General features: G+C 42.8%; 1 protein-coding gene across 1 annotated transcript; it reads left to right on the plus strand.

The window, feature by feature from the left end:
- Positions 1 to 559: 559 nt before the first annotated feature.
- On the plus strand, positions 560 to 10,436 carry COMMD8 (COMM domain containing 8). The gene is made up of 5 exons (XM_067531188.1): positions 560 to 704; positions 2,355 to 2,510; positions 6,340 to 6,492; positions 8,333 to 8,488; positions 9,958 to 10,436. The coding sequence occupies exons 1-5, from the start codon at positions 666 to 668 to the stop codon at positions 9,976 to 9,978; spliced, it is 525 nt and encodes a 174-aa protein (XP_067387289.1). The 5' UTR covers positions 560 to 665; the 3' UTR covers positions 9,979 to 10,436.
- The last annotated feature ends 1,335 nt before the right edge of the window (positions 10,437 to 11,771 follow it).

Genomic DNA, 11,771 nt, shown 5'->3' on the forward strand with positions numbered 1-11,771 from the left:
TGCCGGCACCTGGCCAAGAAAAAGGGATGTACAGTGGACAAGAGGCTGACAGGTTGTAATCCCCTGCTTCACACAGCTACCCCAAAACATTAGGTGACCCCACCCGACAGCAGCACTGTGAAGCTGGCAGGTGCCACCCCCCCACACCCACTGCCTCGGGGCTGGCCGGGCAGTGTCAGAGCAGGGACACAAGCGACCCTGCCCCGGGCGGCCCGCCACTCCTTCCTTCCGGGCTAATAAGGGCAGGGACGGAGGGCGGGAGAAGGAGGAGCAGCCCCCCCGAAGCCACTCGGCACCGCGCGGGCCACAACTACCGGCCGCGCCGCCCCGCCCCAGGCTGCCCAGTGCCCTCGCTACGACTCCCAGCCCCGTCCAACAGCGAGTCACGAGCCGTCCACTCCCGCCCGCCCACACCAGCCCCTCCCCCTTCGCTGCGCGCGCGCGCCGCCTGCCTTGGCCTCATGCCCTTGTCCGGCCTGACCCCGCCCGCACTGAACCTAGTCGTCATCATGAGCGCCGCGCATGCGCCCTACAGTTCTCCGGGCCCGGCCCCCCCGGCCTCGCCGCATCATACGGAACTTCCGGAATAGGGGTGCGAGGCTGGAGTGGCAGCGGGCCACTGCCTGACTCACTCGCCCCTCCCCCCCCGAGGCGCTAGTCGGACGATGCTGCTAGAGAAGCTCCCGGTTGACCAGGCCTTGAAGGTGCGATACCCCCTCCCCCTCCCGCCGCCCCTCCCCCGCGGAGGGGGCTGGGCTGGCGACGATGCGGCCCCGGCCGCTCTCAGCCCCGCCCTGCCCCCCCAGTGTCTCCCAGCGCCCAGGGGGCTCCGGTAGGGAGGAGCCGCAGCACCGCGCCCCCAGCCGGGCGGGCTGTTCGTGTAGAGCGAGCGGCCCCGGCCGTGACCTACCCTTCCCCCCCCCGCCGTGTTGCGGTGGCGCCAGCGGCGCTGGGGTGTGAGGCGGCTGCGGGGCGTCCCTGCTGCTCGGCGCCCGCCTGGCCTCCCCGGCTCAGGGCCAAGTGCCCCGTGGCGGGGCGTCACTGCCCCATGCTTCACATCAGCAGCTGTTTCGGCGCGGCAGCCAGGCCAAGGGGCTAGTCCCGCTGGGGGTGTCTCACCGCCGCTCGGAGTCATAACGGGAGCCCCCCTGGCGGGGGTTGTAGGTAAGTACAAAACAAGCACAACACGAGGGTGACACAGCCCGCCCCGGCCTCCGCGGGAACACCCAGACCAACTCCACATCCCCTCAGGAGGAGGGAATCGGTTTCTTTTGTCTCTGAATGTAATTCGGAGTGAGGCTGTATTTATTCAGTCAAACCCCAATAAAATGAGTGGGGCAAATCTTTCTCCAGATGTTCCTTTCTCTCCCATCGCTCTTATTAGCTTGTCATTTATCTAATAGTCTTATTACTTTTTGATTTTTTTAAGTAACTGTGGAAAAGGTAATCAGTCTATTATGTACACAACACTGTCCAAACACACACATAGCCGACAGGTTTATATTTAACAGGAGAGAGAAGAGAAAATATCTTGATTAAAATAACTAGAAGATTAATGAAAATATTCTTGAACTTTTCTGCCAGTACAAATAAAACACTTGAGATATTCTTCTTCATAACTATAAGTGTTTAATTTGCTTTTGTGCTCTTACCTTCCTTGCTGACAATAACCCAGAATTCTGTGCTGCCATCACAACAGCTCTGATTATTGTTGATTTTCGTGTAAATGAGGTATCAGTCAGTCTTTTTCAGCCCCAAAGAAAGTAGTTGTTACACTGGGCTGTGAGGATAGAGAAACTAGGGGAGACTTTCAGGATGCAAGTAGCTGATGATTTGGGGAATGGGGACTTGATGTAGCAGTGGATACTGACTTAGTAACAGCTTGTATTTATGTTGTGCCTTTAATTTTGAAGATTCCAGAGTGCTTCAGAAAGATCATTGTATTTGACCCAGGTAAAGTGCAGTGACTGTTTAACAGCACATATCAGCACTGCACAACAGAAGATGGAAAATGAAGAAAAAACTATCCAGATGAGGAGGCATGCTGTAATTATCCTGTGTGGAACCTGGCCAAAGCATAGGAATTAAACTTATCTCCTCTAGTGGAAAGTATTAGGTGTTTTTTAAACATTACAAGTAGTCAGGATCTCTTTATTTTTAATATTTTTTGAAGCTCTTCCAAAATATGCTACTTCTAGCTGCAGATTATTCCTTTCTACCATACCAGGGCGGTATTCATTCAGTATCCAGCAGCTGAGGCAAAAGTGACACCTAAATTGTCTTCTGAGCCTTGCTTCTCATGTGGAGTAATAGAGCCAATATTCTTTAAAGCGTTGTTTCTGTTTTTCTTCCAGTTCCTTCACAGAGTAGTTGATGGCATATGTGGCCGTGCATATCCTCGATATCAGGATTATGGCACCATTTGGAACTTGACAGAATGGATGGAAGTTTTAGAAGAAACAATAACATATTTCAAAACTACAGTTGGCAAAAATCTGTCAGATGAAGAGGTGAGACTATCATCATTTGATTACCTAGATTTTAGTAAGGCATTTGAGACGGTTCCACGTGAGGAATTATTAAATAAATTAGAAACTGGAGTAATAGAAATAGGATTAAATTTAATGGTGGAAAGTGCAAGGTTATGCATTTAGGGACTAATAACAAGAATTCTTGCTGTAAGCTGGGGACGCATCAGTTGGAAGTGACAGAGGAGGAGATGGACCAGGGCATATTGGTTGATCACAGCATGACTATGAGCCGCCAGTATGATCTGGCTGTGAAAAAATGTGGTCCTAGGATGCCTTAGGGATGTAAAAGCCTAAACGTTTAAACAGTAATCAGCTATTTAAACGTTTTAAACAGTTGATTACCATTTAAACTGGGGGGATGGGGAGCGGCAGCTGGGCTCAGCTCCCCGCAAGTGAGAGCAGCGAGGCAGCTCTTGCTCGAGGGGAGGCACAGAGCCCAGCGCAGCTCCCCCCGCACGTGCAGAGCTGCTCAGGTACAGCTCTGCACACGTGGTGGGGGGGAGCTGCAGCTAGACAGCTCTCGCTTGGCAGTGAGGAGCCCAGCACAACTCCCCACACACGTTCTATTTTTAGAATGTTTAAACGGATTCTTAATTAAAGTTTTACATCTCTAGGATGAATCAAGCAAGGTATTTCCAGTAGAGATAGGTAGGTGTTAGTACTATTATACAAGGCGCTGGTGAGACCTTTTGGAGTACTGTGTGCAATTCTGGTCTCCCATGTTTAAGAAAGATGAATTCAAACTGGAACAGGTGCAGAGAAGGGCTACGAGAATGATTTGAAGAATCGAAAGCCTGCCTTTTAAGAGGAGACTCAAAGAGCTTGGCTTGTTTAGCCAAACCAAAAGGTGGCTGAGGGGAGATATGATTGCTCTCTATAAATACATTAGAGGGATAAATACCAGGGAGGGAGAGGAATTATTTAAGTTCAGCGCAAGTGTGGACATAAATGGATGTAAACTGGCCATCAGGAAGTTTAGACTTGAAACTAGATGGTTTCTAACCATCAGAGGAGTGAAGTTCTGGAACAACCTTCCAAGGTGAGCAGTGGGGACAAGACACCTAGCTGGTTTCAAGACTGAGCTTAATAAGTTTCTGAAGGGGATGATATAATGGAACAACCTAATTTGGCAATTAACTGATCTTTGACTACTAGCAGTAAATATGCCCAATGGCCTGTAATAGGATGTTAGATAAGGTGGGTTCTGAGTTACTACAGAGAGTTCTTTTGTGGGTGTCTGGCTGGTGAGTCTTGCCCACATGCTCAGGGTTTAGCTGATTGCCATATTTGAGGTCAGGAAGGATTTTTCCCCCAGGGCTGATTGGCAGAGGCCTTGGGGGTTTTCACCTTCTTCTGCAGCTTGGGACACGGGTCACTTGCTGGTGGATTCTCTGTACCTTGAAGTCTTTAAACCATAATTTGAGGACTTCAGAAACTCGGTCATGGGTTAGGGGTCTATTACAGGAGTGGGTGGGTGAGGTTCTGTGGCCTTTGTTGTGCAGGAGGTCAGACAAGATGCTCATAATGGTCTCTTGTGACCTTAAAGTTTATGAGTCTATGAGGTTTGACTTTCTGCAATCAAGCCTAGTTCTATTGCTATTTGATCTTGAAATATTTATATATTTTAAGGGGGTTGGTATGCTAAACATAGAACCTGGATAGTAATAAAATAGACCAAATCTTGATCACATTAAGCTGATAGTCATTGGAAGACAAGCAGCAATAGGCCAAATATATTGCTTTCCTTTTTTTTCCTTTCATTTTAAAATTAGAAGATTTTTAATCAATTAGGCCTCTGTGATTACAGAAATAAAAATAGAAAACTTAAAAAATATACTGCCTAGATTTAAAAAAAACCTTAAAATAAGAAAAAGTTTAAAGTTTTATTATTTGTATTTTGTTATCTAATATATATGGAATAACTAGGAAAGTGTGTTCTAGTCTGAAATGTGATATCCACCTCACCCCTGCCCTTTAAGACACCTTAATCAATAGGTCAGACTGGCAAGTCATGTACTGGAAATTCTGGCCACCTGTATGGCTTTGGCAAACTTCAGCTGATGTCACGTGTGTATTAAAAAGCAAAGAGCATGAATCTCACTGTGTTATGCTTCATGTTACACAAAAGGAAAAAAAGTAGTGAGCATAGTTGGCAGTTTTCTATTCCCTGCTGCAAATGAAGATCAGGGATCTGGCACATAGGATCAGAGTAAGGAAGTTCTTGTCAGAACACCAGAGTCTTCAGTATAAATATACTAGACAGTCACACACTTCACAGCTTCTGTAGGCTGAGCTTATTGCACCCACCCTTCATTTCCCTGCCTTCCCACCCCTGTAAGCTTCCTGTCTATCACCCTCCCACCACACTTTATTTCAGGGAATCCATGTAGATCCCCCCTATAACCTCTCCCTGCCTCAGGTTGTGTGACTTCCCATTTCCCTTCTTCCCTACCAGGGTCCTCCATTTCCCCCTCATGCCGGCAATTTGTGTGCACCCCATTCCCACTTCCCCTCCATGCCAGAGATTTTCTTCATCCTCCCTTCTCCCATGCCAGGTTTCCCCCAACTGCCCTGCCATCTGGGGTTCTATGTGCCCCCTTTCTCCCCTCCACGTGGCAGGGGCTCTGTGTGTCCTCATTCCCAGGTTCCTAATATCACCTTTTAAGGTTCTGTGGGGTCCATTCCCTCTCCTCCCATGCCAGGGGCTATGTGTGCCTTTCCATTCCCATCTTCTTCCCACATGCTAGGGGCTCTGTGTTCTCCCTTCCTTCCTTCCCCCCTCCCTCCATCAGGGTCCAAAGTCTCCCCACACTAGGTTTTCTGTGTGCTTCTTTCCCCGTTCTGGGACTGTGTGCGCCTCCCTTCTCCGTTCTAGGATGCTCCATTCTTCCCACTCATGGCAACAGCTGTGTGTATCCCCATACCAGGGGTCCTGTATCTCCCTCCCCCACATAGCAGGGTCACCCATGGCAGGGACTTTGCAAACTCTCATCGCCTTCCCCCATGCCAAGGGCTCTGGCTGCTCCTCTCATACCCACCTTCCTTCCCCATCCTAGTGGCTCTGTCTGCTTGAGGGTCCACCTCAAGGGATTCTAATTGGAACTTATCTTTCTTTTAAGAAAGGCTCTAAACAGGTTAATAATATCCCTGTGAGAGACTATTTTCCAGTCAGTGTTTATACAGTATTTAATCTAGTTTAATCTTGATGCTAGTACACAAGGAGATAAACTAAATAGTCATGTTTGCTTATGCACCATAGGAAACACTCATGAGGGAAATCAGTGGGAAAGGGACATTGATAGGAAAATATCTTTTAATTTTTCAAGCCTCAAAAAAAGTATTCAGCTGAATCATTGTTAACAATAGTGAGGAAACACTTCACAAATTTGCCTAGCATATAAACAAGGTTTTATAGTGGATAAAACATTCACTTACTCTGAGGGTGCCGTGGTAGTTGCTTATCTCCTTTGTCTGCCATTGTCACCTGTTGGGAGAGGCAAGGGCATAACTACTACCTGGTGTTACATTCAGTTTATCATTTTTGCTATATCATCCCAACCAGGGCTTTGTCAAGCCTTTTATCCAGTACAGTAACCCTATTTTCTAGTAAAATTGCTCCTTGTTCTGTCCAGCCTATAAATCTAACCTGTCATCTGCCACCACCGAGAACAGCCTTTTTTGCCTCTCCTCATAATTAAAACTCTCTCTAACTTGTCCACATCCTTTTTTTGTTGATATTTGCAGGCTGTTCAGCAGTTGAACCTTTTTTGCTTCATAATTAAAACTTTCTCTTTGTTGATATTTGCAGGCTGTTCAGCAGTTGAATGAACTGAACTCAAGCTATCAAGAAGCAATCACAAAATGTTTGAAAGGCAGAAAGGAAGAAATCAGGCAAGCACTGGTAGAAGGAATAAGTGCAATCTCCTCTGCCCAGCTACAGGATTTTGACTGGCAGTTAAAGGTGAGACTATATCTGTGTTGCTCACTGTCTGGAGCCTGGAAGGCTCCAGACACAGCCTCTGGCAGGCTGTCTCATTCAGAGGTAAGATTAGACTTATATGGATACCATAAACCCAGAGCAGAAGAGTTGTTGGGAAGGCATACAGTTTATGAAAATAAGCTCCCCTTTGCTGTGCTGCATTATCACCATCTCATGGGTTTTTCTGTGAGATTTTGATTCTCCTCACATGTTTAATTTACATCTCTCCATCACAGTGAGCCCTAACTGGGAAATTGGACTCAATAGAAGAAAATCTTTACTTAGAATAAAATAAAAAAGTAAGACTACATGAATACTAGATGGAATTCCCTAACTCATGTAAAAATAATCTCTAGATTATGCATTAAATATATGTACTTTTAAGGGATAGATTGAAATCAATTGTGTTTAGTTTTATTTTACTAATGAGAACAGTGCTGCCAAAATTTGGAAGAACATCTGACTATAGTAGAAATGCTCTTGCATAAACATCTTAAAATGCCAGGAATGCATTATATAAATAATCTTTATAGCATTACTTGTCCTAGTTAGTTGTTAAATAACAGATTAGCTTTCTGTCTTAACAAGCACTGTAGATATTTTGTGCAGAAAAATGTGTTTGAACTCCAAGTCAGCTTCTGACTGGACCAGATTATGTAGGAGCTGAAAGCACAATGTCATGTTGTGCATCAGATGAGCTACTTGTTGAATATTGATCTGTCTGTCTCACTGAATTTACTTCTGACAAGAATATAAATCAGATCTATAAAAACTCCCATTTGTTGCCTGCTGCTTCTTTGTGACTTTCTCCTATTGAGAGTTCAGTGCTTTTTTAAAAAATTTTTTTAGTTTCAGGTTAAGAATTCATCAGATTTAATATGACATCTGAACTAATTTACAATACTTTATTTCTTCCTCTATGACTCATTTTTTGCTTTATCCTATATTCCCATTAGTCATCTGTGCAATTTGTTAAAATAAAAAACTCTGTGCTTTCCTTTGGGAAATGCTGCTGTCTCCTAGTTAGTTATATAGGACCAGCTGCCTTCTAGTTGTATAGGACCAAAATCAAGTCACAGGCTCTCTGTATCTGGTATGTGATAAGACTGCCAAGCGAATGGAAAGTGTTTACTAGCCAATGTGAAAAATACCTGCACCACTTCTTATCCTGTAATTTAAAGTAATAGACAGCTGTGCGCTGTATTTAGTTGCAAAATTGTCAATCAGCTATTACATTTTTTTTAAATTACTATACTAGGGCTGATTAAATAACAGAAAAACATTGACATGCTATTTGACCAATTTTACCAATATTTATAAAATAGTATATTTGTTAAATAGCATTTGATCAACTGCAGAATTGTTTGGAAACTGTTTAAAAAAAAAAAAAAACCACCTGTTGAATAACTTATTCAACAAATACAGTGTAATTTGAGTAAGTTGTAAATACTGTTCAGTCAGTCCTACCGCCATCTCTTAAACCCTTTTATTCTTTTCTAGCTCGCTCTCTGAGGAGATTTGCCCTTTCTGTCTAATCCTGGCCCTTGTTGGATGCATATTTCAATTTCACTCCATTGTATAATTTGCATACAGGATTATTTGAAAAACTAAATAAGCAAGCCAGCTTGACAGTATCACTGTTTAAGTGTTGGCAGGCCCAAAATGTGATCTCTCTTAAAAATTGGATTGTAAAGTTCATGCAACCCAAGTTCTGAGGAGCGATTTCAAAACACATGGTCCATTGTTGCTACCTATAACAAAAATAAATAAATAAATAAAAATGCTCTACTTTAAATGACTTTTAATTCATCATCTTATACAGCTTGCTCTCTCCAGTGACAAGATCTCCATGTTGCAAATGCCACTTCTCAACCTTGATCTGGATGTGAAAGAAAATGGTGAAATTAAGCCAGTCTCTATAGAAATGAATAAGGAAGAACTACAGAACCTAATAAATGCACTGGAAGCAGCTAACAAGGTATTTATTACTGACTTCTAATTACATCCTTACCTGTTCTATTCATTCCCTCTGAAGCATTGGCCACTGTTGGGAAACAGGATACTGGGCCAGATGGACCATTGTGTGACATGCTGTACCCCATACACGCCCTTATGGTGTGATGTGTGTGATTCATGTTCACCCTTATAGTGTAACTGTGTATTGTCTAATGCAAAGTATGTCATGTAAGGTGTTTTGGAATGCTCCTGACATACTGAACATTATTGTTTTGGTAGTATATTTCCTGCAGTGTCACATATGTACAGATATAAAACTCTGCTATTAATATCCCCAAAGGTGTGTCTATTTATCCCCAAGGTCAACTTATCTTAGGTCAGGTTTTTTAACTTTAACAGCAAATAGTTTTTCAGATGCCTATTCACAATGTCTTAGTGCTGTGGCTGCAATTTGCAGGCCAACACTTCTAATGCATTTTCAAGAGTGCTTGGTATTTGGGAAATCTTGGTTTGTAACTCTTTAGTACTTTTAGCATCAAAAGTGAAATGAGGCAGAAATATAACAATAATAGTGCTGTTTTTTTAAAAAGTGGTCTTACATAGTTCAGAATGGTATGAGTATATCTCAGTGTTGTAGGACCAAGACTGGGCCACCAAGCAATCAGACACCTGCTCTTTGGGCTTGTCATCTTACTTCCAGGTGCAGTAAATACTTTAATATATGACCTGCTGTGGCCAACAGCCTTCTCATGCTTTTGGGGGTAGCTCTACGGCCACCTATAGGAACTGCTCCTTCTTGGCATTGCGGGCTTCTAGGCAGTTGGCAGCAGTACATGTTTGGACCTTCTCAAAGCTGATCTCAGGAACAACTCTTTGAGGCCTCTGGGTACTCCTCTGGGTAATTCCCCCAAATTAAGCCAAAGGAGTAGTTACTCTTCTGAATTCTGGGCTGTCCAGCCAGGGCTCCTGTAGCCCAGGCTCTAGCAGACTTCAGTTTGCTCTGCTCTCTCCTGTGGGTTGCAGGGGAAGGTAAGGTAAAGGATGGCAATGGCCAACTCTGACTTGCATGTAGGTATTGAGAGGAGGGACACATTCTGTGAATGGAATCTCCTGTTTGCTGTTTGAGGCAGAAACCGGCTAGACTGGGGTCTCTTGCCTGCTTTCCTGATCGGTGCGTCTCCCCAACATCAGGCCAACATAGTATTTATTTATTTGTCTGGAGCTGAGTTAGAACCAGCCCTGCTGACTGTCCAATAAGAGAATATTAGGAGAATAGGTAGATAGAGGAGGAACGGCTCTTTCTCTGAACTCCCTTAAAATAAAATATGGATTTGACTGGCAACACAAGCACAGAAGCAACCTTTCAAACTTCTTATTTTGTATATTTGCAAAGACTATTTGTAAGGTATTGTCCAGGCTTCTTGAGCCTGTCACTCTGGTCCTGATTGTACTGTAGTTTAGTCTCATTCTTCTTTCAATTTCTTTCTGAAGGTCGTTTTGCAGCTGAAATAACGAGATTCTGATTATCAGTGGCATCTGTCGGTAATGATTCAACAAGAGACTGGAAAGAGAATGGAGATGTATTCTATAAAGCGGGAGAGTAATGATGCTATTAAAGGACTGATGTCAGACCAGATCTATCACAAACTTTGCAGAAAAAGAAAGCCTGCTGTCCACTAGATCAAAACCAAAACACAGTTGTCTTGCAGAAAATGCTGAAAGTTGTGTAGGCCTATAAAAGAGTGCAGTAGCATTTATGAAAAAGTCTGAGTGCTGCTGGTTGACTTTGCTAAACTTCAGAGGAGATTTTGCAGCTGTATATAAACTTGTTTTTGTTCCGAATAAGAAGTCTTGCCTCCACAATAACTTATTACATAACTGTGTAATATGAGTTGCTGTCGTGAGAAGGACACCACTGTCCTGTAACAAATATTTGATACTTGTGAAAGTAATAAAAAGTTGATGCTTTACATGGATAAATGGTTTTTGAAAATTTAAAAATCTTCAAACATTCAAAGACTTCCTACTTGTGTCCTATGGGTTTCTTATAACTCTTGAATCTGCTCTGAAAACTGGTTCGGTATCAAAGTTCTGAGTAAGAAACACATGGCTTTCAACTGATGTATTTAAAAAAAAAAAGGGGGGAGGGGGGAGGGCCTCAAACAAAAATGAAAATCAAGTGGTGGCTTTGCAGAGCAGTAGGTCAGCTATTTCCAAAGTGTGTCTAGGAGTGTACATGCCTTGCACAGGCCGTCAGAATAGCGCTCCTAGCCCAATATAGACATTTTTCTGCAGGAAGGGTGTTACATACCTGCAGAATTTGGGAGCGGGATACATGCAGAAGTAGATTAAACCCTATATTTCTGCAAACAATTTGTTGACACCAAAAATCTAACTGTCTGATTCAAATTGTTACATGTCTATTATCGAAGAACATTTAGTTTTATTTAAATAGAATAAAAAATCATTTATGCATTCATTTTACTTGCAGTGAACTGTAATAAGCTATGTTATTTGCCTTTAACAATAAATTCTTGTGACTCTCTTTCAGCAGCAGGATACAGAAGTGATGTAAAGGGCGGGATTCTGGTCTCATACTCAGATTACAGTAATTTGTGAGGTACAAGACCCAAGGCTAGCATTAATTTCAATAGTGAGGTTCCCATTGACTTTTCAGGTCTTGCTCCCACAGTTCAGATTTACATCTCCAAGAGAAAATAGTTGGCCACTACAACATTCTGTAGACCAGATCCTCACCAGGCATAAATAGATTTTAGCTCCATTGTTAGAGTTAAGGAAGATTTGCCAATGTGCATCTCTTAAGAAACTGGCTTAAGGAAACATTAGCCCTGCCAGCATAAAATATAGATGTTTTAAGTCAATATGAAAGTGAATTCCTTCATATGTTAACTTAATTACTGAAATGCAAATTCATATTAATAATCTATTTTCTGTCTTTCTGCCTTAAATAGGATTTTAATTTTCTCTTTCCACTGTGAATACTATTTTTGTAATTAAATGAATGTGTAAATATTTTGGTTTTTTTATATAGCAAACTATTGAAAAAGCCATGAGTCACCACTACTTGTTATGGTCAGAATATTACATAACAAATTTTCACAAATGATAATTGCAAATGAACTCTTATTTTACTGTGTCATTGTAATGGGATCTTCGATAGGAATAAAGTACAGAGAAATAATCTTCGTATGTCGCATAACATATAATAGTTGTGTAACTTCAAGCAATTTATTTTAGAGGCAGAGAGATGTACCAGGTTTTTCTGATTGAAATATAGCAATTCA

This window comes from Emydura macquarii, unplaced genomic scaffold (genome assembly GCF_026122565.2).
Source record: "Emydura macquarii macquarii isolate MOO-44397 ecotype Brisbane River unplaced genomic scaffold, CSIRO-AGI_Emac_v2 contig_3128, whole genome shotgun sequence".
Lineage (NCBI taxonomy): Eukaryota > Metazoa > Chordata > Testudines > Chelidae > Emydura > Emydura macquarii.

What these genes read in the sequence shown, in the direction of transcription:
- COMMD8 (XM_067531188.1), top strand. Translation starts at nt 666, where the DNA reads ATGCTGCTAGAGAAGCTCCCGGTTGACCAGGCCTTGAAG. An exon ending in ATTTTGACTGGCAGTTAAAG is followed by an intron (nt 6,493 to 8,332) that starts GTGAGACTATAT and finishes CATCTTATACAG; the next exon opens with CTTGCTCTCTCCAGTGACAA. An exon ending in CACTGGAAGCAGCTAACAAG is followed by an intron (nt 8,489 to 9,957) that starts GTATTTATTACT and finishes TTCTTTCTGAAG; the next exon opens with GTCGTTTTGCAGCTGAAATA.